The sequence below is a fragment of the Leptosomus discolor genome, chromosome Z (genome assembly GCF_034619465.1).
Source record: "Leptosomus discolor isolate bLepDis1 chromosome Z, bLepDis1.hap2, whole genome shotgun sequence".
NCBI lineage: Eukaryota > Metazoa > Chordata > Aves > Leptosomiformes > Leptosomidae > Leptosomus > Leptosomus discolor.
In genome coordinates, this window is record NC_141419.1 from 72,147,305 (window position 1) to 72,174,319 (window position 27,015).

Sequence of the window (27,015 nt, forward strand, 5' to 3'; positions counted from 1 at the left end):
ACTATCTTTAAATATTAGGCAGGTTGTGAGGAGAGGAATTGCAGTGGTGAAGAGAACAGAGTAGCAGTAGGTAGAAAGCAGTTCAATAGCACAGCTTCCCTGAGATCCTTTAAATATTCTCTTTAAAACATATTTTCTGCTCTAATCCTCGTGGTTCCAGATTGTGTGATTTAGAAGCTTGCATAAATTTCAAATGGGAGCACATTAAGGTGTGCTCATAGTTAAAGCTCAGAGTCCATAGGTATGGACATGAAGTATTCAGGAGATGAAAACTCGTCACTGCTTTATCTTACCTGGTAGTCATGGGAAATAGGCTTTCTGAAAGTGTCTGATCTCCCTGGCATCAGGGCTGTTGCAGCAAGCAGGATGACCAGATGTAGCCAGGACTAAAACTCTCAGTCACTCCACATCATAATGCAAGATCCCTGCAGGACCTGCTGCAGGCGCAGTACTGACAGTACAACGTGCTGCTGCACAGAAAGGCAGAAGCCTTCTGCCCTCGCTCTCCAGGGGGTTGTTACCGAGGGTGCTGTTCTGACAAGAGGGCTAGCAACTGCCCTGCTGCTCTTTCTTCTGTTGATGGCAAATCTCTTCTCAGCCCTCGTTTTTCTCTGCAATGCAGCTGCAGGATCTTCATTGGTTTCTTTTTTTCAGGATGGGGTGGAGATAATTTTGTGAATAGCTACAGGCATATCTCTCTCCTCACGCCTTTCTTACTATCCCCTCACAATGTTTGCATTTGCCAGAGCTTGGCCAGAATAGGAAGCCTGAAAGCACCACTTGGCCACTTCAGTCCAAAATCAGGTAACTTAGTGTAATTCACTTGCAATAGCCATTGAAGTGATTCTTTGTGCTGAAGTGGTTCAGCAGCACTCACATATTCCATTTTACCAGCTTTTCCCTGGAAACAACAGCCTCTCCTGGGAGGACAGGGATGCCTTGCTGTATGAGCTGGGAGAGCAGAGGAAATGGGCTACTGAACAAAAGCAAGAGTCACCACCATTTGCTAAACATATGCATGTCTGAGTCCTAAATTTAATAAAGCCGAATGGACAAGCATGAAGGCAATGAATTTATGCAAAAGTACAGAAAGAAAAGAATATGGAAGAGAGAAAGTATGGGGGAGGAGGAAGGTGTGAAGAAAACAGTTTTGGGTGGTAGAAATATTGTAGACAGCAGTTAACATTTTCTTCTCGTGATGAAAACACATATTAGACCACAAATATCTCTCCTGTTGTCAGTTCCTCTAGCTGTCAGTGTTACACAGGAGTAGAAACATGCAGAGATTACTCTCTATGCCTGATGTGTACTGTCAGCAGTTAAGAATCATTATTTTCAGAGCAGGCATCTTTGAGATTTTCCTGAAGAAGAACAAACAAAAGAAAGTATAGAATGGAAATGCTCTGTATGTCGTGGCAGTGCCATATAGCAGTCAGTTTTCAAATATTCATTATGCAAGTATTTTTATTCTGCAGTCTATTGAGAAGCAAATTATACTTCTCCATCTGGTATTGAGCTTTTCTACAAAAAGGCTGAGAGGATTTGAGTGTGTTTCGAGGGGAGGAACTAAAATTGCTCCAGATTTGTTCTTGTCCTTATAATTCTTCCTCCAGCTGTGGCTTTAATTAGGAGTTCTGCAACAGCACCACCAAGGTCTATCCATCAATGCCAAAGTTCAAACATTATAAATTTACACTGATCTTGCATGTAAAGAAAATAGGTTTACAAAGCTAGAACTTGTTTTTAAAGATGTGTACAAATTTGGGACTTTATGAAGATGTCCATTGTAATATTTAAACTACCAGAGAAGCTAATTTAAACTACCAGAGAAGCTAATTTAAACTATAAGAGAAGCTCATCCTTTCCATCTTCCCTCTATGGACTGGAAAACATACAAATACAGCCCTGCCTAATGCTTCCAGGATACCTATCCCTCTTACATGGCATTAGAAAGCATGGCTGGCTGACAAAATAGGTAATGGTAGACAGACATTACAAAATGACATATTTGATCTGTTATCATACTAATTCAATATAGCAAGCAATGTTATTGTTGTTAATATATTTAATATTATACCTTGGTTTTGTTCCTATGTGTCATTTCCATAATATTTATTTCACTAGGCCCTATCAGAGAAGAACATAGTCTAGCCCAGAATACAAATGTACAAGCCACAACAAGGAATTTTTACAGACATTTCAAAATTGTTGAGGGAATTAAAAAAATAAATCTCAAATGGATTATATCATAAAAGATCAAAAGCAAGTATCGATTTACACATCTAATACACTGATAAAACTGTCTGCTTCTTAGGAAGTGTTTATTCCCTTTCCCAAGTTGCAAAACTGTTTTATAACTTGGTACATACAGAAACAGGAAAAGTTTAACAATACTTACGTGTTTAGAGCATGCATTTTTAGATCAATTGTAGACAATTGATTACAGAGTATCTGGGCTGCACAAAAAATTATGTCAATAAGGAAGCTGTTAGTTTTAAGCATAGAAAATAAAATTTTGTCCTATAGTGCGGGGCGAGCACAGGGTGATTCCTACAGCTGATGCATGGTGTCATGTCAAGGAAAGGGAAAGGTATAAGGAGTGTTCTGGCCTTCTCATTTCTGTTCTCCTTCTATAAAATTGTATTTTTATTATTTGTAACTATGGAGTTTGAATCACTGAATCATGAAATAATTTCGCTTGGAAGGATTCTCTGGAAGGTATCTTATCTAATCCTCTGCTGAAAGCAGGTCTAACATCAAAGTGTGATCAGGTTTCACTGTGCCTTCACCAGTGAAGATTTGAGCATCTGCAAGAGTGGAGATTCCACACAACTTTTAGGCAGCTGGTTTCTGTTCTTAACTATCATCATTGAGAAGACTATTTTTTTTCCTTATGACCATTCAAAATATTACTTTGTGCAAACTGTGACTGCTGTTTCTTCTCCTTCCTCCATGAATCACTGAGAAGCGTCTGGCTCTACCTCCCTATATCCTCCCTATAGGTAGTTCAATACAGTAATTGTATCTCTCTGCCCTTATCCGTGCTATCCAGACCCGGTTCCCTCAACATTCCTCGCTATATGTCTCAGTGAGACGGTCCTCTATTTGAGTCTCACCATTCCTAATGTCAATGGAGAAGTCCTTTGCTTGCTCCATTAATGCTTTGAAGTGCCTGAGATATAAGCCAGTCTGGCAGACAAGCTGATGAGCCCCACTAAGAAAGAGCATACATTAACCTGATCTTGACTCTGTCCAATACAATTGCACAGCACAGCTTCCCGTCTTGTTCCTGGTTTTAGTGCAGCTACCAGAAGCTGTGGCACTGCATGACACCCAGAGGTGTGTGAATTATTTCTGCTGTGGTGGGAGAAGTGGAGGTCTATGAGCTGTAGTTCAACAAGCACATCTACAGTTCTGTCAGAAGCTGGTATCCTTTCGAGGTCTGACTGAAAATCACAAATGTTCTAGCCTTGTATGTAATATCTATAGATGAAGAGGAAAGGGCATAATGAAAGCTAAACTGGTTACCCTAAAACCCTTCCTTGTTGTATGACATGAAATCTTCTTCGTTTTCTAAAAACTGTTTTTACAGATCTTTTGTCACTGAAGCAAGTATGAGGAGAGAAGGAGACAGGTGGTGCTATTTTAAGATAGCGTACAGGGGTGTGTGTCTTGTTTTGATCCTCTGGGTCTGAAGAAGCATCTAAATCTAGTTACACTGCTTGGCAGAGTTAGCTATACTCTATACCAGTAAAATGTGCATTTCTATGCTGCCTTAACACGTTAAAAGAGAAAAAACTTTAAAATGAAGATATTTTGGTAACTGCTGAATTTGCTTTTTCCTTAATGAGAAAATATTCTTCATGGCATTTGTCAAGGTATTTTCTTATAATCTTCTTATTTCCACTATCCCCTAAAGGCCACACAATAGCTATCATAAAGCAAAAGAGGTGTCTAAGAAACAAGTTTTGAAAAAGAGTGAAAATGTAACTCAGCCTATGGATGTAAAACATGAAGTTGTCAGTAGTCAGCTTCTCCTGATTATAAATACTGTTAGCCTTCATGTACTGAGGTCTTTAATTAATAATACTCATTTCTTCAGCCAGTTAAGATCTTCTTCAGCCTGTTTTTGCTGAACACTGTACCTGGCTTCAGAAAAATCTTTCCACTCTTTTTTCCCCTAAGACTTATGTCCAATTTAGAAGTCAGTTTTGTAGTAGCTCTAAATTAAGTCTAATAAATGGCTCTTTATCATACCTTTCTTCTACAGTTATATTATTAATTTCCATTTCTAAATCGTTAGGCAAAAGTAATAAGAATAGAAAAAAACATTTTTAATATAAGATAGTTATGGAATTTTTAGGAATGTATCATACATGCATAATTGCTATCATGCAGATTTGTAAGACCTCTAACAAACAAACACAGTGACTTACAGTAATACAAAATACAAATTCATTTACAGTGAGGCTATGATGAAAAAAATCAGCTGATGCACATAATGAATAGTTTTCTTGTCCTCTCACTTTTTAATAGATCTCACATTTGGGGGTTAGTACATGCCACAGTTTGTGACAGTCATGATGGCCAGGATTCTCAACAGTTTGTTACATGTTTAGAATGATTTTTGCCTTGAGTAGAACTGGATTTAGGTGACAAAGTTTAGATCCTTTTCAAGGCAGTCCGAGCAGTTCGAAAGCAGGCAAGTCACTTCCTTTCTGGTTTTCTCCAGTTGTGCACCTGTCATTGATTAACATCTGAATTGGTGTGTGTGCTTGGATTCTCATTAATTGTCTCTAGTTGACAATACCAAGGGGAATCTGATACTGATGCCTGGAAAGTCCAGATGTTAGGCGAATAAACAACACCAGGGGGTGATTTGGGTTTTTACTGAGGAAGAGATCATGAAAAACAAGCCAGAAAAAGGATGAATAGAAAAGCATAGAGAGCAGTGTTTTACAGTAGCAATGACTTGTAACGTGTGTCAGATCCATTTGTATAGTCTTGTATTCCTCATGAGGCTCTTCAGTGTTGCTTCTGGACTGAGCATTCAGCCATTCTTTAATCCTATTTCCACAGTATTTCTACTGAAAGTGTAATAGATTGGAAATGCAGGAGTTCTGAAAAATAGGGCTTTATTCTTTGGGTTTACATTCTTAGGTTGTAGGAGGTTTTTTGACCAGGAGTCTCCCTGTCTATGTAACTAAGATGCCAGAATATATGATTTTAGACTACTGAAGACGGTATTTTAAAATAGACTAATTCTTTACTGTTTATTGTTGTCAGAATTTGGATAAATTACTAGAGAGAAACACTGTCCTGAGCACTGATAAAATTCCTGGTGGTCTAGCCACATTTTAAACGCAGGGCATTCTTGTTTCCTCTTATATAGCTCTTCCTGTAATTCAAGTGATTTTTATAATCTTTTTCAGTTGTCCCAATTTGTGGCACAGAATTTTTTTATGGAACTAAATAACAAAGGAACTTTAGGGATCATAAAATATCTGCAATACTTAATTTTTAATCTTTCTAAAATTTGATCTATCTATAAGTGTAATGGCTGCAAAACTTCATTTTCTATGAAAATTTGAGGACGCACATTTTACTTTCATGTTTGATACTACTAGATCTAGTGTTATTCAAGAATACTAAACTAAAACCTAATTTTAACTGCAACTGTACAAATATATATGTTGTAGTTGATAATTGAAATAAAAATTTACATGAGGTTGTCCGCAGAAAAAGAGATGTTGTACAGAAGCTGTCAAATATAAGTGCTGTATCAAATATTAAGTATTCTAAGAGACTTGTTAATGAACAGTGCCTGTAAGAAAGAAGATTCATAACAAAATTTGGAAATAATTTTGAATATCAAAGATATACAGTGCCCTTATATATATATGTGTGTATATGTATATATATGTATATGTGCTAGGTTCGCATTTGTGGTGCAGTGACATTAAAAAAATTAGCATTGATACCTAAATAGAAATCATCCATTTTCCTAGTGCTTCTGAAAATACTTGCATATGCTAATGAGGTAAGTAAAAACTATAAGCTTCCATGTTCTAATAATTCCTTTCTTGATGTTCTGTTTTCTAGGTAAGTACTCTCTGTATTCTTCTTCATTAAACTGACAGAAAACCTAACATTCCTCTCTGCCTTCTTGAAGTGCAACAAAAAAGGTAAAAATCAAGACAACAAAAATGAAGGGCCATTTGGTAAGAATTCACTTTGGTTTATGTGCTCATCTGCTTTATTTTTGGTGGAATGTGACCATTACAGAGAATTAGTGTGCATAGAATTTGTGAAAGGAGAGGAGGTGATTATAGCAACTGCTCGTGAAATGCTCATTGCACTTGCAGGCTGCCCAGGTGAACTGCAGGCAGCACTCCCTCTTCTGCGTGGTCCAGGATCACGTTATTAATGTAAAGACTTTTTATTTCCTAAAATGTTGAAATAGAGGGCGTCCAGAGAGTTTTGATGGCAGAAGTCTCTATGTTTGACGGTGATTTGGAGCATATCAAAGATGGAAGAAATTGCCCTTTTGGGAAAAGGTTTACATACAGTATCTGAAGTGGTGGTGATGCTTTTTTTATTAAGTAGTTTGATCTTGCTTCCTTGAATGGAAACAAGGCAAAACCAAACAAAAGTAAAAGGTGAAAAAGGTGGAAAAATGCTTCTAACTGTGGGTCTTTGTAGTTTGTCTCACAACCATTTGGTGAAGCAATCTCAGGGAAAACAGCTGGCCTCCTGAGCTTTTCCAAAATCTGCTTGTCCTGTGTTGATTTGGAGCTATTTACAACATTGATAGCTTCCATTGTAGTTATAGTCACAGGAATACAGGAAGCACCCTTAGACAGCTAGGGCTGTTTGCTTTTAGTTAGGAAGGCTGAGAGGAGTAAAAAGAGGAAGAGAGGAGGAGGAGAGTGAAAAAAAAGATAGTTACAAGGAAAACGATACAAGTGAAGGTTTTTGCAACAGAAACATGAATCTCACACTCGAATTCTTTTCAGGATATAAGCAAAGATGCTGGAAGATGCTCCATACTCTCCAAATGTGAGCTTTGAAAGTCTAGTGGCACTATAGGGGATTCCAGGAGTCCTGGACGTGACACTGAAGGCTGCCATACTGGCAGAGACAGATGTCATCCATCAATTTGTCCTTTCTAGTACCGGTGTCAAACTGCAAAACCCTCAAGACTGGTACTGGCTTAGGAATCTGTATAAGTTTCATTGCAAAACTCAGGATCCTGGGCTTGGTAGCCATTAAAGCTTTTCTTACACATGACTGAAAAACAATTAACTTTAATCTTGCACGAATTTTAGTTTTACTAATTATACTCTGCTTACATTAAATTTCCCTATGCTTGTATTAACACGCATACAGACACACAGGCACACACATACATAACTGAAACTATGACAAAAACTTAAATAAATTATTTTTGAGATTGTCACAGGTTGAGGCTGGGCCAGCCACTAACAGATGACAGACGCTCTCTATTAACCCCTCTCCCCTCCCAAAAGGGAAAAGGAGAGAGAACAAGGGAGAGAGACTTTACTTTTTGGAAAAGAAAACTAAAACAGCTTTAATGAAACAATTACAATAAAAGAGAATAATAAGAATAAGGAAATAAGCAAATACATACAATATGTGAAATATATACAATATATAAAATATATACAAATAGATACATCACCAATACGGAAACCAACTCCCCCCACCCTGATGACAATACATCACCACTGACGCTGCAGGGCTGGCACTGAGGCAGTCCCAGGCTGGACTTAGCAGCAGACAGGGACGGGATGCAGGAGCTGGACTCAGGCACTGGATTCAGGGATGCACGGATCGGGATTGACGACAGAAGAACAGACAGACTCCTCCTCAGATGTCGACCATTGAAGAAGAGAGAGAGACCCTCATGATCTCTCAGCTTTATACTGAATATGACGTATATGGGATGGAACACTCTGTTGGTCAGGTTTGGGTCACCTGTCCGGTTCGCTCCTCCCTCCAGGTGCGACCTTTTACGTGTTTGCGACCCTTTTCCCTCCCAGGACCCCAACATGGAGCACAAGATTTAGCAGTGACCTTGGTCACTACAAGAACAAGTACAAGCCAGGGCCTCTCCGCACACCATTCCTTGGTACGGACTATAAACATCAGGCCTTATCACTGCTGGGAGCAGTCACTGTCTGGAAAAACGTGCTGCTGTATCAGACAGTGCCGTTAGTTAGAAAATATTTAACTGAAAAATTAAAGCACTAAAACAGAATTAGTTCTGGTTTAGCCCAAACCAGGACATTCCACCCCTTATTCCGTACCATTTATGTCATACTCATTACTAGCTTATGATTTGTCTTTTTACAAGAAAGTTCATTAGGTTTATTTAGTCCATGATTATGGGTTTCCATTTTCCATAGCAGTCTCTCAGTGCAGGAAAAATGGCATGAAGTTTGTTACGTTTTGTTGCCCATGGTTTGCAAGTCCATCTCAAAGAAGTTTTTGGACATCACTCCACGAGGCTAGCTCTGGTTATCCTGAAAGACGCTTATTGAACACTGTTAGTATTATGTAGCAGTTAAGACCGTACAGGTCAGAATTAAGTATTCTCACCCAGAGTTAAATTCCCTTGAGGTACACATTGGACTTCACCATCCTTCATCATTACCCACCAAGTATGTCCCGGTCCTTGAACGAAAGCAAACCCACAAATGGGTTTGCCTTTGCCCAAAGCAGGAAATACCCACAGTTTTTCCCAACAAATTCCTTTCACACACCAGAGGGACTTTATCCCCTCTGACTGTATGTAAAAGGTCAGATTGGGCAGGACTGGCTCGGTTAATAGATCATCTGGTGTTAACTAACCAGGTAGCTTGTGCTAAATGCTTCTCCCAATTTTTAAAAGCTCCACCACCCATTGCTTTCAGAGTAGCTTTTAATAGTCCGTTGTACTGTTCAATTTTTCCAGAGGCTGAAGCATGGTAGGAAATATGATATACCCACTCAATACTGTGTTCCTTAGCCCAGTTGCCTGTAAGACTGTTTTTGAAATGAGTCCCATTATCCGACTCAATTCTTTCTAGAGTACAGTGTCGCCACAAAATTTGCTTTTCAAGGCCCAGGATGGTATTCCATCCAGTGACATGAGGTACTGGATATGTTTCCAGACATCCAGTGGTCACTTCCACCATTGTAAGCACATAACGCTTACCCTGGCGGGTTTGAGGCAGTGTGATATAATCAGTCTGCCAGATGTCTCTATTTTTATATTTCAATGATCATACGCCATACCACAAAGGTTTTAACCGTTTAGCTTGCTTGATTGTGGTGCAAGTTTCACAATCATGGATAACCTGTGCAATAGCGTCCATAGTTAAATCCACCCCTCGGTCACAAGCCCACTTGTACGTTGCATCTCTCTTCCTTGATGTCCTGAAGTGTCATGGGCCCGCTGAGCTAGACATAGTTCACCCTTATGTTCCCAGTCTGGGTCTGTTTGGAACACTTTCACTGCCTGATCCACTTGCTGATTGTTTCGATGTTCCTCAGTGGCCCGACTTTTAGGTACGTGAACATCTACTTGACGTACCTTGACAATTAGTTTCTCCAGCTGGGCAGCAACGTCTTGCCACAATGCAGTAGCCCAAATTGGTTTACCTCTGCTCTGCCAGTTATTCTGCTTCCACTGCTTCAACCAACCCCACAAGGCATTAGCTACTATTCACGAGTCAGTGTAAAGGTAAGAGTACTGGCCACTTTTCCTGTTCAGCAATGTCCAAGGCCAACTGGATGGCTTTTACCTCAGCAAACTGACCGTATTCACCTTCTCCCTCGGCCACTTCTGCGACTCATCGTGTGGGATTCCACACAGCAGCTTTCCACTTCCAATGATTCCCTATAAGGTGGTAGGATCCATCAGTAAACAGAGCATATTGTGTTTTATTATCTGGCAACTGATTATATGGTGGGTCTTCTACAGCATGTGTTACCCTTTCTTCTGGTGTCATTATAAAGTCTTTACCTTCCAGCCAATCAGTAATGACTTTTAAGATTCCTGGATGATTGGGGTTTGCTATTCGGGCCCGCTGTGTGATTAATGCAACCCACTTACTCCAGGTAGCATCAGTGGCATGATGAGTAGAAGGAATCTCACCCTTGAACATCCAGCCAGTTTGGAAAATAGCTTCATAGGAAAGATTTTACCTGAAGAAAGATTCAGAGGCTGAAAAGGAGAAGACTAGACAGTATTTACTGCAATTGTAGGAATGATGGATAAGGAACTCTGCCTTGCCTAAAAATAAAAATCATATGGGCAACATTTTCAATATTTCCCTTGTTTTAAAGAATGGTTTATTTAGCTTTTCCGGAACTAAAGACATGCAGACATAGAGGAATACTGCCTTAAAAGGCTGCAGTTTTCTGAAAATGGGAGATCGTCATGTCTATTTTTATTGCAAACTTCTTTTTTGTCTATAATACATAGTTAAAATATTTAACCCAGCTATTAAAATAAATTATTCTTCCAATTAAAAAATTAAATAAGTTTAAAGGAACAGCAATAACAACAAATCAAAAGCCACACATGCTGTTTCTTTTCACATTTAATGTGCTCTTTTTCTGGCCCTCGATACAGTTTTCTCAATGAATCTACATAGCTACTCTATATTCAGATCTTTCAATCGTCTGTATTTTCTCTGAGAATATTAGAGATACAAATACTGGCTAACTTTATAATAAAGACATAATTTTAAAGCTTTTCGTAATAGATATCATAGTTCAGGTCTATAGGAGGTAATGTGCTTCAGGCAGACGGAATGGTTTGGTACGGAGTGCGTTACTGAATCAACCTGTAGAGGGCAATGTGGTGGTTTTGGTATAGCAAAATGTATGTGGCTGGGATAGGGAAATGAGAAAGCTCATTAAGCCTTCATTTTTAGTTTAAAAGTTCATCCCTACTGTTATTATATTTTACTGCTCAAGATACTAAAATAATATCTCTTCTTCTGAGTCATCATTCGATGGAAACTCTCTTGTTCAGTCATTAAAAAAAAAAAAGGATCTTTTTGCTCTGTAGTTCTAGAAAGAAAAAAAGAAGCTAGTAAACACTGCAGTCTTGTAAAGCTTTTGATACACATAAAAATATACTGTCTCACAATATTTTCCTTCAAAATGATGTATTACATGCAAAGAGAGAGGATTAATATGTGTTAAAATATATATTTTAAAAACCCAATCTGTGACTATGTGTCCATTCCCTACAACTTGAAACTTCTTTCTTCTCATTTAAAACACCTTTTGGTGTTTAAGAGAAGCAAGTCCCATGATACAGTAAAAATCAACTGTAAGATACGTATCTGGCAAATCTTACCCTTTTTGTACAAGCACATTTCATAGTGCTGACTGCTTTCTGCCAGAAAATAAGGTTGAATCTGACTTTTGTGAGTTCTTTGACAGGGAGCCTGTTGAGAACTTGCTATTGCAATCCCTGTATTACCATCCTCAAAGGCCAAATAATAGAACCATTCAGAAAGATGTCCCTAAGAGGAAAGGAATTGGGGCTTGGAAGGTAGAATGAGTTTCTTTTGAACCACGCAGAAAAAAGAAATAGGCATATTTCAGGTAAATTCTTCTATTTATTTGTGTAGGGACCACTCAACTGTGCAATTTGTATTATTTAGATAATATCTTGTGTATGCACACAGTATTTTACAGTATCTCATGCATACACAAGAGACAGTGCTGAAAAATGGCACAAACATAACTGAGTGCTCGTAAACACAAACCAAGCTGAACTAAAACACAGCCTTGCTTTGGAGTTATCTCTCTTTTTTTAACCTAATCCTTTTTGGTTTTAAATATTGACATTTTACCTAGAATAGTTCTAGCCACTTCTACTAATGTTTTTCTAACATGTTTTGTCAAATCAGTTTAATATGCAACTCTTCTTTCTGTTAGAGGAAAGCTGGATGCAAATCATGTATTTAGTAGCAGAGTATTACTGATTTAAAAGCTTGAGTATTAGAACTTTTTTTAGGAAACATTTTTCATCTAGATTGCAGTGGGCTTTTACTGGGTTTTGAATGCATTTTCATGGTCATTTCCATTCTTTCTGTGTTATGCTGCAGACACAGAATTAAGCACTAAAAATGTGCTCTTCGAAAGAGCAAATAACATGTCTTCCAACAGGCTGTTACAGGAATTAAAGCTGTGTACTCATAGGGACAAGAGTGTAGTAGATCATAGTATTGGAACAAATGTGCTAATAAAAGAGAAGCAGTCATGGGTAGTGTGTGCTACAGATGATGACAGCAGAAATGGAAATGTATCTGGTTTGTCTTGTTGCACCTGAGATAAGCTGAAAGTCTTTGTTCATATCTCAGTTTGAGGCAAATAGTCTCAGATGTTTAAGATAACATCAGATAATTATAAGGTAACATACTGCATACTTTCCATATTTGGAATGTATGTAAAATGCCTAATACCATGTAGTTTGTTCAGAGAGGCTGCTGAAATAAACCAATACAAATAAATCTGAATAGGGCTAGCTGACTTTGGTACAGTGACTTTCTTGTGGATAGAAAATACAAGGGATCTAGAGGGAAATTATGGGAGCTGAGTTTTGCTGTTTAATTTTAGGTTTGTGACTGATCTGAAAGTAGTAATCCTTTCAGAGATTTTTCTAAATCACTCCACTGAGAAGTAAAAATAAGATACGGTTTTCTTTCCCTACAACACAAACGAGATTGTGGCAGCTTGTATCTTCTACACTATCTGTAACAAATGTCCAGGGCTGTTGGATGTTTTAATATTGTCTTGCTGAGTTCAGAAGAGTAGTCTGTTTCCTGCCTCTTCACCAAGATGGATGGCTTTACCTTTTTCCAGTTTGGGCCTGGAACTAACATGCACAGTCCAACGTGCCAATCTGCAACCTGTCACCAGAGGTCTGCACGAAACTTTCAGCATTTCTGGGTAACCATGGACTACCTGGCTCTTGCTCTCTGTCCTCTCTCTCATCCCTTCCTGCACTGTTTTCTCAGCATGACTCTATTCCCTACCTTCTCCCCTGTTCCAGCCATCCTTTGGGCATATTCTCTGTCTGTCCTCCCCAGCCGTGTGAACTACAAGACTAGCAAAGTGTAAGAATACAACTCTTAGTACAGGTTTAGGGGTTCTTTTACTTTTTTTTTTTAAAAAACAAAAAACCAAAAAAACTAGCAAAAGAAAGAAATACAATGCTAGTTTGGGAGATCCATTTATTATTATCGAGTAGCTCCACATTTTGTTGGGCTTCAGTGTGGTTAATAAGTTTGGATGGATAATTTCATGGAGTTTTTGTTATTAGGCCACAGAGTGGCAGAGTGACAACAGCGATACATACTGGGCCTTTTTTTCAGTCCTGCTATAGAGATTTATTCTAGAATAGTTTGTATATTTTTAAGGTTAAGTACAATGTTCAAGACAGTACTTGTTTTTCCAGTGGGGGCTTCCCAAAAACAAAAACTTGTCCTGTGTCTCCAAATATTTTAGTCTTCTAAAAAGTGAAAAATCATGTTCTGAGATCTTGCTTATGTCGTTGTGATGATAGTATACTATATCACGTTAGTATCCTACAAAATTTAACTCATGCTCCTTCTCCATCTTAGCCTTTTCTGCTTCTAGAGTTTGGCAATGAAATGGAACTGACTTGCCAGGGAAGCCATGATGGCTCTGATTCTCTTTAGTTGCTGGGCTTCTCAACAGAAAATTTGCTCATATTCTGAAACTGTATTTGGATGAGGCCATGTCTTCTGTACTCAGTTTTCCTAGGTACATCTGTATACTTGCTCTGGAAAGGAACTATGATGTACAGTGACTGCGTCAGGGTAGAAATTTAATATGTGCCTGTCTAGCTTCAAGGTTTAGTTTCACATTATTTTGGTCAGGTACTTCATCCAAATGAAAAGTCATACAACTGGGTCTGTTACATACTTCATACCAAAGAATGTTTCTCTTTGTACCAAAGAATGCATTTCTGCCTCAGACTTACAATCACCTCCCGATGACTCGTGAGCAATCTCATTTTGGCCTTTTTCAAACTTGTGCTTACACCACTCCTTTCTGCAGACTTTTTTTTTCCTAATGGTTAGTTTCTCAACTGGAAGAGTACAAAGGCTTTGAGCACAATATTGGCCAGATGTCCCTAAAGGACTCTTTACAGCAACATCAACTGAAATCTGTTACAAAAGTGGTTTCAAAATTCCACAGAAGTCAAGATACTCATTCACCGGTAACATCTTCAGAATTTTACTTTGAGCCTTACTTTAGTATGTCGAAAGAACAACGCTATGCAGATTCTTCTCTGTGGTTTCTGAAAAAGAGCTGAATTTTTCAAAGGTGACAAAGTCTGGCTCAATAGAATGTTATAATTTCCACACAGCCTTTTTTAGTTCTGCCCTGCTGTGATAACAGTGTATCTCTCCCATCAAACATGAAGGCTTGCTCCATCCACATTCAAGCAAGACTCTGCCAACTTGGAGACACAGCAATTCTCAAAATCTTCAAACAAGTAACATGGTGTTCAACTGGGTCAAACATACTAAGTTAACAGGATCATATGAAAGTCTAAGAGTGCCATTACAAGTCTTTTCTGACTGGTTTTGCTGTCACGTCTCATTTCCACAATCCTGAGGCTGTAAAAGCTGTCAGTTGTCTACAATGGGATCTACACTGACACAGAATACAAAAGGGATTGTGACCTTTATAATTCACTCAAATTCAGCTCTGGAAGTAACTTGCCTACCTCTGCCTCAGGGCTTGCAGTGGAATTTTCCTGAAATTTCCCTCTGGCTTTTTACCTGCTCCAGTTGTACCTAAGATGGCATCATGTGTCATCTGATGACTGTTCACAGTTTTATCCTCAGCCCATAGAAAACATTCAAATGTTGGCAAGGGTCACTTTTAGATTTTTTAATTTTAAGATCCTGATTAGAATCAACACTACAGAGCAGAATTAATTTTCTTCAATAGTTTAATGCTCTGACAACACAGGAATAGGTGGCATTTATTGATAGTCTTAGCAAAGCCTATGTTTAACAAGTTTGAATGGGCTTCAAATAAAAGCGAAAAACAGCCTTTGCTACAAAGCTTCAAAAGCTTTGTGATGAAGTTTACTTACACATTACCGTAAATGATTATGTATGAATGGTTGTTTACAGTACAAAAGTGAGATAATGGCTTGATTTTTATTTTTTTCATCACTCCTGTAATTATCTTCAACACATGCTCATCAAATTTGAGAGGGGTGTGGAGTAATTTTTGCAAATACTTAGTTGAGTATATTGTTTTTCTAACTCTTGCTCTTCAGCTTGCCCTTGGAAGCAGTGACTCATTTCATACAATGAAGCCATTTTGAAAAGAATGATTTCCTATGAGATGGTGATGGGTGGCGTTTTACCTTGATAGAAATCAGAATTTATCCGTAATAGACATAGAACAGAAACAGGTATATCCATGACACAGGAAGAGAGAACGACTAACTACCAATTATTTTCAACAGTTTGAAAAGGGAAAGGAAACCCTACCCAACACTTCCTGCAAGAGAAATAAACCCATTCTTTTATTTCAAAAGAAAATCATAATAGCATATCTGTCACAATGCCACATGCAGTAATGCAGAAGCTGTGCCCCTGTGTGTGAAAGCAGGTTCTCTACTGATTTCAGTTGCAAATCAGCACGCAATTTTCTCTGCAATGACTGAAGTTGATTCCCAGCAGATATCAGGAATTGGAATGATGATAGCAAGGAAAAGAATCCAATACTCTGTTTTAGTTTGATGCAATATGGCTGGTGCAGGACAAAAGCGTTACATCTATCACAGTGGAAATGTTAAGGTGCGGTACTTGTAAGATCTCTATGGAAAGAAGGGATTTTGTTTATTGCATGTACACTATGATTTCTGCACTATTTTAATAACTGTGAATATTTTCACCATTTTTCAATTTGCTTTGTCTACTGCAAAATATTTAAAACTCCATACCAAAAAAAGGCATTAAGAAAGTCTGTGTTGCAAACTTTGACAGTCCAGCTTTGGAAAGGATTAAATTGTCCTTACTTTATAAACTTAATTTTGACCCTGCATACATGGACTGATAGTCTTCGGTTGTATAATTGCCAGCTTTTGCAAAGGACCTTAGCCTCATGTATGCAATGAGATAGACAGGACTAACAGGTTTTTACTTTTTCATCACTGTTTGTGACTAAAAAAAAAAAAACAACTAAGTTCCAAAGTCTGTATAACATTGTGAGTCTTGGCCAGGAAAAAAAATTGTTAGTTCCTTTGCTCACTTTTCTTAAATGTTCAGTGGTACGTGAGGCCTTTACAAATGGTCTGTATATTTATCTTTACAGTAACCTGAACAGATAAAATGGTAGCAGTGCTTCTGTTGTCAGACACTGGAAGATTAATGGGAGAAATAGATACTATTTATTTTGGGTGCTGAATTTAAATACCAAGGTTGTGATTTTTCAGTTTTGTTTTCGGGTTTTTTTAATAGCACATCTTTGCTCAGATCTCATCAACATCACTTAGAAATGAAAATGTTCAACATTTCTACAATGGGACCCACTTGTGAAAAGCAGACGGCTCTATTGTAGACATTCATTTGGGGATGTTGCACTAGGCAGTCCTAATGGAAAGACATTAGTATTCTGATGGAATTACGCATCTCATTCTAGAAGTTTGAATCCTTAGCCTAGCAAAACACTACTTTTGTTCTTGCTCTGTCAGTTAACAAGTTGAATCAGTTCACCAAGAGCACAGATGAACACCCTAGCCAGCACAGACTATATGACCAAGAGCAAAAGGGAGGCTGGCAGGCAGCTCAGCTGTATGTGTGCATACATACCCTCACCTTTATCGACACTCAACTCTGAGAGGTGGCTGTAACTTCAAGACTACTGTCAGACACTCAGGAGCTTAAAAGTGATTTTAGCTGAAACATAAGAACAAGAAATCCAAGGTCTGATTCCTAAAGAAACCCTTAAGTCTTTAGAGTGGTAGATCATATTAGACAGCGCTGTTTACAAAGTACTGTGAAAATTCCTCAGAGCAAGAACTCAGCTTGTTAGGACCAGCATCAAGCTATATAGTATATCCTACATCACCTTTTTTTAGAGGAAAAGTTCCTCTTTTTTCACACAGACTTACAGAATCACAGAATGTCAGGGGTTGGAATGGACCTTGAAAGACTATCTAGTCCAACCCCCCTGCCAAAGCAGGACCACCTAGAGTAGGTCACACAGGAACGCATCCAGGCGGGTTTTGAATGTCTCCAGAGAAGGAGACTCCACAGCCTCTCTGGGCAGCCTGTTCCAGTGCTCTGTCACCCTCACAGTGAAAAAGGTTTTCCTTATGTTAATGTGGAACCTCCTATGCTCCAGCTTGCACCCGTTGCCCCTTGTCCTGTCGTTGGACATCACCGAGAAGAGCCCAGCTCCATCCTCCTGACACTCGCCCTTTACATATTTCTAAACATTGATGAGGTCACCCCTCAGTCTCCCCTCCCCAAGCTAAAGAGTCCCAGCTCCCTCAGCCTTTCATCAGAAGGGAGATGTTCCACCCTGTTAATCATCTTTGTGGCTCTGCGGTGGACTCTTTCAAGCAGTTCCCTGTCCTTCTTGAACTGAGTAGAACTTAAGACTCCCTTGCCTTCAGGAAAGGATACCAATCTAGCTTTTTTTTCCCTACCTTTTTTTTTTCCATTCTAGCTTTTTTTTCTCTACCTTTTTTTTTTTCATCAGTTAAACTAAGCTAGAGGCATGCCCTCCTCTTTCACGGGTGATAAGTGTGGAGCATGAAAGCCATGTGGACAACATTTGTGAGGAGTTTGGTATGTTTTGTTTTGAAAGGAAGGTTTTAAGACAGCCTGGTTATATCAAAATAAAACAACCAATAAAAATTGAAAATTAACCAGAAATTATAACCTTCATATACTGACAATTTCTAATGGAAAATACCTTTCGTGAAAATTAGCTGTCCATGGAAACCTGTAATGGGATACATAGTCTTTCACTTGTACATTTTAAATTTTAATTTAACCCTGATGAATAGTGTGCAAATACATGATACATGTTTGGTTTTGGCAAAATAAGAAATAAATCCATGGAAGGTGATATCACATAAAAAGAGCATAGGTATATGCCTAAGAAATGGATTCAGAAATTAGTTGATTAGTAACCTGTACAGAATACACAAGTTTGATCCTAAATGGCCAAATTGCTAATCAGTATGCTACAGAAGTAATGCATATTAACAGCACCTAACATTTCTAAAATGTCTTTATTTTGCCTATTCAGTAAACAATGTTGGCATTGCTACCTTGCTATTCTAAATATAGTAGTAGCAGCTGATGTTCAAGGAAGATGTTCATTTGGAGAGATGAATAAACAGAATTGTTCTGCTGTGTAACTACAGCAGTATGTCATTAATGTTTTTTAATAAGTAACATTATATACAGTGACACTGACTATCTATGGTTGGAGACAGGATTTAATAAGAACTGTTGATTTTTTAATTGCTTCTATTTATCAGCTACTTTATGACCTTAAATAATTTTTCTGTCAGAACAATAAGATTTTTTTTCTACATGATTATTGAAATTCAATCTTGTTTTGTCATTAGGATATAGGTCAAATAAATGGTAGGCTTCTTGGCCAGTGTTGCAAAGGGGGTGCTGAGCTGAATGGACCCAGTGTGGCTATTCTAATGGCTTTATGATATGTAAGGGAGGTAACAGAAGGTCTTCATGAAAGGTCTCTTGGGTATTTAATGAAATAAAGGGAAGAAAAATCTGTAGGGATCAATTTAAAAAAGGTCGGTGTAAGTCCCACATTTCAATTGAAAAAGTACGTATTGACAGAGTTAAAAGAGAGAATGTTAAAAACAGATTCATCTTTAAGGGTAGACAAAATGTTACAAGGTCAAGCCAGGTATATGCCATTAGTGAATATTTGTCTCACTCCTTTGAACCTGGGGTCTTTTCCAGCATGTGTTTGATACATACTTTATAAAACCATTTTTGTTATCCCCACCTGTAACAGATGGACTCATAATATGTCTATGCAAACTGTGCAGTGGTATAAGTAAAAGCTTGTTCTTATTCACAACTTTATTATGTGACCTTTATGTTAGAGACTTTTGTTTGTGTAGTTTTTTGTCTGACACTTCTTGAGATACATAGCATACTTTCTCAGATCACTGTCAGAGTACATATAGCACTTAATAAAAATACATGAGCAAATTTTTTTACAGTTCCTGCAATAATCTTCTTTATAAGTAAATCAGCAGTACATTTTTGAAGAAGTTCATCCTCTAAAAGATAGGAAGAATAATCAAATAATCATCAGTCAAAGGGAGAAGAATTGAAATAACGCATTCCCAGATTTCTTTTGCTTATCTGGTAAGAGTTGTAAATAGTTGCCCGTATTCAGCAGTCAGAAAAGGCTCAACAGCAAGATTTAGAAGAGTAAGTCAAAGAAATAAATATACATAAAGGGGAAATCTTCAAAACAGAGGTGTGAGGAGAAGCTTTATCCAATCTATGAATACAATTACAATTTTGACTTTAGAGTATTTTTGTATATTATAAAGTACTTTGAACCACATCTTAGTGAAAACTTCAGATTCTCTTAAAATATCAAAATTAAGCATTTTTTATTTTTCTGCCAAAATTCCATAAAATTCAATCCAGTCTCAAAATGCTTTTGATATATCCTGATGCTATACTGTTCCATTGATATTTCTCTAGTTCATAGTGATTTGGATATAGTCTAATTACCTGCACACACATTATTTCTGAAACATTATATTAAAGTATGTTCACTTTGGCTGCATACTTTATGAAGGTATTAAAGCTGAAGGTGTGTTTAGTGGATAGTTTTCAAAGATTCATACTTCACTGAGGAAAAAAGAGCTCTCAGGTAAAAACCAAGTTCTGCTGAACATAACTGGTATCAATGAGACTTCAAAATTAGAGTAGCTCTATACTTAAAATCTATGCAAGAAAGGTAAAAAAAATCATGCCTAGTGGGCTCTTCAGACCTGTAGAAAGTGCTTTGCAGTTGATATGATACCCCATCCGATGTGCAACCATAGACCATGAGGTGGGAAGACATCTTTTGTCATGAATTTCCCAGTAAATTAGCATTGCCCCTGAAGAGGGCAAGGTTGCTGGGAGGGAGACAGGAGCATTCCAGCTCTTCCAACCCAGCTGCTGAGGGCTGCCCAGTGAATGCACTGGTTGGGGCACAGGTATCAGCAGTGTAACAGTGCAACCGGGAATTTACCGACACAGCATGGCTCCTGAAGTGCTGCTATGCACGCTTTAACTCCTTCCTCGGAGAAGAATCTTCAAGGCATCAATTAAGTAAATTTTTGTATCTAGAACAAATATTTCCAGTTCCTGTTATCAAATGGAAAGAATCTATTCCACCTCATTAACAAGTAAGAATCTGCTCCATATATAGAAATACTGTTTTACAGGTGTCTTTAGTTGCACATTAAAAAAAAAAACAAAAAAACAAAAAAAAACAAACCAACGAACCACAACCAAGAAAAAAAAACCCTCGTCTTTGAATTTAAACTGATTATTCTTAAATAATTGTTAAATTCCCCTGCTTTTCTTAACTTTTTCCTTTCTTTTTCTTTCTTAACTAAAGTAAAAAAGCTAAAAGGTAGGAGGTTAGGAGTTGTTTGCTTTTTAGGTTTTTTTTCCTTCATAATAGCTGTATTTACATTGGAAAATTGCTACTTTGAGGCTTAGATTAGACTAACTTATTCATTATAGCTTTCTGTTCACAAAGCTGAATTAATTTCTGAAAGATTTTTAACTGCTGATCTCTTATACCCTAAATAGGATCAGATGTAGCCTTATACTATTATTGTCACATTTAAAGGACTAACAGATTTTCAGGTGTTCTCACTTCAGTCATTTTTGTCTTTTCAGGAATATACACCCCTCTTTCCTTAGAGTAGCTGTTAATGCAATATAGAGTTTACCAAACTTGAACTCAATCTTACAAGAGCTGTGCATGCACAATTATATTTCAGTTACACAGACAAAAAAGTTTCAGGACACCAAGAGAATTAAGAATAACCTAAAAAAGGCTTATCTTTTACACTGGCAATTTGTATTAGATGCAAGGAAAGGTTACAGGATAGATGACTGTCCACCTTTTGCCTGGCTTTTTTGTCACTTAACAAAGTCCTATGAGGACTTTGACACCTGCCAAAATTGCAGGACAAATTGCTTCTGTTTGCAGCAAGGTGGTGGCACACAGAGCAGCTGCATTGCTGTTGCAGCCCAGAGCACCAGTCTAATGCAGTCAGTCACTTTGGTTACTTCTGACATGAGAATTAGTTAAATTCAAGTTAAATTCATTCCCAGATCAATCTTTTCAAATAAGTAAATACTTTATTTTCCAAAGTATAAAACACATAGGGCAAAAGGTAAACAAACATATGTGCCCAGAGTTTAGCACCTGAACTTTTTTGGGGACATCATGCAAGAACGCCTGGTTTTAGCAGCGCCTGCTTCCCATTCTGCTGGGTATCCCTGCTACTTTGCTTTTACTGAGACGTTGTGGGCGAGTCCTTGTCGCTTGCTTCTTTTTGCTTCTCTAGTGCTCTGCAGCCAGGGAAAGGTAAACGTTGCCACCCTCTCTGGAGCCAGGCAGAGGGTATTCCCCCTGTGGGAACACTCCCCAGTCCATTGTTTTCTCAAGGAGCCTTATCTTTCTTTTTTGTCTTGTTTCCTGTTGGGGTTCCACCTTTGCAGCCTCCTTTGATTTCATTCCAGCAACTCAAGAGGATTAATATTAGCCAGATAGATTTAGGTGCATATAATATTTATATATTATATGCACAAAATCCCCCCGTTTTTCCAGTTCTCCATGATAGACCTTTTTCTGAACTGAATGCAAATCTCCTTTGTATCCCTCAAATTCTCATGCTACAGTGTAAAAATCACTTCATAATTTGATTGTGTGTGAAAGTAGCACTGAAATACTACTTTTTTGCTTTTTGTAGTTGGGATCTCTAAAAGCATTGCACAGACGCTGAGTTGGTGGAGGCCAAGTAGATGGACTTTCATAAGTAAAGGCAATCCCATAGATAATTTAGAAGTGGCTGAATGTGTAAAAAACCCCACAGTGTCTTTTATAGTGTGGGAAAACTATTTAATATATTCCTGTTGATCAAAGACAGAGTAAATCCTTCTATGAAGTTATACACCTATTTTGTTACTGTGCGTTAGTTGAGAACGAGCTGCTATGCAATAAAAACCATACCACAGAATATAAACCTTATATATGATAAATTATATGTATCTTTTCATCTTTATATAGATTAAATCCTGAAACCGTTTATAGAACAAATCTTAGCAGTCTGAGTTCATACCATGAATCTGAAAAGTTATTCGACCATTTCAAGTGTACCAGTGGGTAGATCATCCTCATTCCACATCAATCTTTTGATAAATGCAAAAGTTGTCTCTCCTGGGCCACCTGCTGCTTTAAATTAAATTCAGTCTGTGGCTTTTTTAGACATTAGACTTAGCTGATTAAGCTGTGCTTACCGTCTGTCTCCACCGAAAAAAGACTGAAGATTAGTGCCCAGGGGTGGGGGAAACTGTTCCTGAGTGACTTTCTGCTTTATCTGCTTAATCAGTAATTGGTTGGAGTATGACTGGGTGGAAATAAGCAGCCAACTTCCTGCATCCACAAGGGTGGCATCTGCAGCTGAGATGAGGAGCATTTGCTTTCCAGGCGCAGGAGTGTTTGGCTCTTCTGGAGCAGCATACTTCAATGAAGTTGATTATGTAGCATTTTTTTTCCAGTTTTCCCAGGAATGCATCTTTTTGGCTGTTAGTCTCTTACTGCTTCTATTGGGATAAAATGAGTTTACCATCTAGCTGTGAGCACCTGACTCTGGAGAAAGTGGCTAGATTCCGGAGTGCTTACATTCATGGATCACCTTATGCTATTAACAAGCCAATTGATATTAAACAGCAAAGGAGACGGTATGAGATTTTGTTGTTCTTCAGCAAAGTGTTTGCATTGTCTACAGCTTGCTGCCTTTAAACCTTCTGTGCTTGTGTGAAGGGACATGCTATAAAGAACCAACTCACTGTGTTGTATTAAATATTGAATCATGCAATAAAAATGTAGTGAAAAAAAAAAAATACAATAGCAGGTAACAGAATAAATATAGCAGCACAAAGTTATATTTGTTGTACACAAAGATATGAACAGAATATTTACCATTTAGACTGGACTGTACTGTATGTATGTGCAGTTACAAATAATTAGACACTTTTTCAGGGAAGAAATGTTACTTAATTTTTTAATACAAGTAAACTAGGGCTATTGTCTCTATTTCAAGCAAAAAATATGCTAGGAGTTTGATTAGTCACAAATTATTTCTTAATTGTATTTGTCAGATATTATGCATTACATGGAATATTTTCTGTCTTTTTGTCTGGAATATGTTTGTTTCATATTTTAGCAAAATAGCTGAAACAGCCTTTTGCATACTGTTCAGTTGCCAGAATTTCTTTCTATTCAGTTTTATCAAATTGTGCCATGAAAAGGTATTTCCTTTATGAATGGAATTGAAAGATGTACTGAAACTTTTTGTGTAAGAAGATCAATCTCCCTTGATTTTGTCCTAGTGGAAAAAACAGGTGTAAAGTTCCATGTGGGATCAGAGAACTGCTGGTTAGTGTTTTAGCAGAAGCTTTTCTGAGTGAAAGGTAGACAGTGAGATTCTAGAAAAAAGGTTACCTTAAGAAAAATGATCTTGTATTCCAGCTGCTTTCCAAAAAGTAGTATCAGGATAAATCAATACTTATAAACTTAAGTCTTTCATATGCTTATATGGTACATAATACTTTTTATTGAAATGACAAGGTTATATGTAGATTTTAAATAGAAGAAGACAAACTTTAACATGGAGAATGAAAAATCTAGTGTGAAAACTTCAGTTAAAACCTTTCTCCAGTTTTCCCCAAAAACGATGCCTTTCCACAATATTTCTGATAACGTAATGTAAAAACAATAATTGTTAAGAAAAGTAATCAAACTAATAAGAAAACTTTGAGTACTATTTCAAGAAAACTTCCCATTTTTTTACATTTTAGGCAATTGCTTTATTGATTTAATGTAAGAGTTTAGAGATCTCCATGATTTTTCTAAAAAATCTACTTTCCTCTTGAATATGCTGTTGGTTCTTCATAGTTTAAAAAATCAGTAGAATACATAACCTTTCCCAAGATGGTATTTCCCTGTCCTAAAATAGTATCAGGCTGTACTAAAGCCTGAATGTAGGTTTTCTGTATTAGAAGGGCATATTACTCTGTCCTGTAAATGATTTGCCACCATATAGACTCCAGTCTTTGGTACACATCAATATAACATGATCATAGCTGGTGAGTATATTAAGGAGAAAAAGAAAAACAACAGTGAAATTCAAATGCTATTGTACAAATTCATAACTTGATTTTACCGCCAGCGTAAGCCAGAGGAATTGCCCCCTTTATATTGTCTTAACAACAAGGAGCGTATTCTGGTCTCTGCTGCCTTTGGAGAACATGGAGGCTGATGCTAGCGTCTCCTGAATACGATGTGATGTAACTGTTGGTTTCCATCTCCAAGGCCTTCTAAGGCATCACACTAATCTGAGGGCACTGTGCTGCTGCCTTTCAGAAAGAAGACTCTCTCTTGTTTAATAACTATACTAGTTAAGATTGTAACCTCTTTTATCATTGATGTAATAAATTAGTCTCAGGGTTTTCATAAAAGAGGTTGATGCATTGTGTGACTGTGTATTCTCCTTTCTTTTATGTGAGCTTAAATCCAAATCAGTTAAAAAACAATAATTAAAAATAGGATCAGGAAATTAAGCTCTCCCACATACCAAGAAGTTTCATAGATCTTTACCTGTTGTTTGACCTTCTGTCGAAAACTCATGCAAACAACAGTGCAAGATTGTACTCCATACAGCTAGAACGCTTTGCTGTCTTTTCCAGGGAGAAGAGGTGCTATGCACAAATTAATTTCAAATGTACACAAAATGTTCATGTGTCATATTTTTCAGGGCACTAGTTTAAGGCAGAACTTACTAAAAATAGTAGGTAAAGAATTTCTAATTATTTAGGAGCTTTTGAGAAAGTAGAACTCATAACTAAAATATTTTGAAGTATTAAGGTTAATGGGAGTATTCATATAGTGGAAACAAAAGAAATTAATTGAACTTTGGAGCCAGAACCTGAATTAGACTATGCAATATTTAAGATGACTGGATCACTAAGAAAATCCTATCTCCTAATACACCAAGTTAGTCTTCCTGAGTGTGGATTTGCAATGAGACTTTTTGTGGCTTATAGAAGAAAATACAGATTTAACTGTCTGGGAGGAGTGTGGATTGAACGAATTTTAGGGAAGTTGTTTGCCATTGGGCAGCATTCATTTATTTTTGGGTCTGGTAATTGTATGAGATAGAAGATTTTCCCTCAAAGATCACATTATTTGTGTTACTTAATGTGCAAGAAGTCTCTCAGCTGACTTGGTTTTTGTCATCAATACAAAAAGGTATCAAAGTTTGGGGAAGTAATTGCATCTGTAATAACCAGATACAGGAAGTGCCAGGTAGTTATATCAAGGTTGTAGAGTTAGGACTATAAATTGTTTTGATACCTGCAGGTCTCTTTTTAGAGGAAAAAAAAAAAATCATTCATATGTGTGCATGTAAACCTTCTACATACACACAACACATATATATTCTAAAATGTTGTCATGCTCGTTTTCATGGCTGTTACCAAAACTGACAAGCATTTTTATATTTTAATAGTGCTTGTTGAATATTTCCCAGTTTTTCTGGAAAGTTAAAGCTTTTTACTGAATTGCATGACATGAAGTTGTTTGGAAATTTTTCAGATTAATAATTCTATTTTGTCTTTAGGAAGAAATGTGTCAAATTTCTGTTTCAAAAGAGATTTTAGTTTTTAGATTTTTGTATCATGAGGCTTCCAAAGGCTAATAGAAAAAACTAAAAAAAGAAACCCTTCAGGTTTTTAATACCAAATACATTTCAACTAACCTAAAATGCAAGCCTTCTAAAATTTTGTGTCACTTGAAATTTCTGTTCTGTGTTAGGATTCTGTTCTTGAATAGGATAAAATTTCAGAATTGCAATACTATGGGTGAAAGCAAAAGGCCTGTTTTTCATATAGGCCTGCATCTGAGTACAGGTAGGGTTTTTTGTGAAATTGCCAAGCTAGTCATCATTTTATAATGGTATCCATGGATATGTTTCAATTGTAGTGACACAGTGGTGGGAGGTAAGACTTCATGTATTAGGTGTGTCTTCATGTCCAAAAAACAGAATGAAGCTGTCAGTGAGCCCCAATATATGATGAACCATGCCGCAAGGCATATTGTATTCCAAGAAGGAATTGATTTGCTTGGAAACTAATTGGTAGGGAAAAACATTACGTATTCAATTAGGATATAAAGGAAGCCCTGCTTTTTCTTCTGTTGAAAAAAAGAATACAGAGAAGAATTATATCCGATATGCAGGAGGAAACTTTGTTTTTTCTAAACACAGCATATAGTATGCACTGCTTGTGCAGTGCTTAGGTGAACTGGTAGACCTGGAAGTGACAACCGAATGAGCACTTGACTAGTCTGATGTTGATATAAAACTTGCTTATTAAAACCCATCATTAATGTTTCTTCGTCAGTAGCACAAGCTGACCTGTAACAGGGGGCTGACTAACTATTTAATTTATTTGTATTCTGTTCTCTGGTTGATGTGAGCAACTTCATTTCACAAGCAGGTCCTGCATTGTGAAATGCTCTCTAAAAACTGCTTTTTGTTTTGGTGTTGTTTTAAGTGTGTTCATATGATGAAAACTGTGTCATATACCTTCAGTTTGCCCTGTTGTAAATCTCCATCGGGTAGATTATTTTGGA

The 27,015-nt window shown here is 37.4% G+C and overlaps 1 protein-coding gene across 3 annotated transcripts in view; it reads left to right on the plus strand.

Annotated features, from left to right (window-relative positions):
* The window catches only part of PDE4D (phosphodiesterase 4D), a 442,846-nt gene that overhangs the window by 192,970 nt on the left and 222,861 nt on the right, over positions 1-27,015 (plus strand). Inside the window, exon 1 of one of the 3 annotated variants that reach the window (XM_086479627.1) lies at positions 22,939-23,063. The exons of the other annotated variants lie outside the window; for them this stretch is intronic. Coding sequence (XP_086335753.1) covers positions 22,939-23,063 — 125 coding nt within the window. Of the gene's footprint in view, positions 1-22,938; positions 23,064-27,015 lie in introns of those variants that run through there. 3 annotated transcript variants of the gene reach the window in all.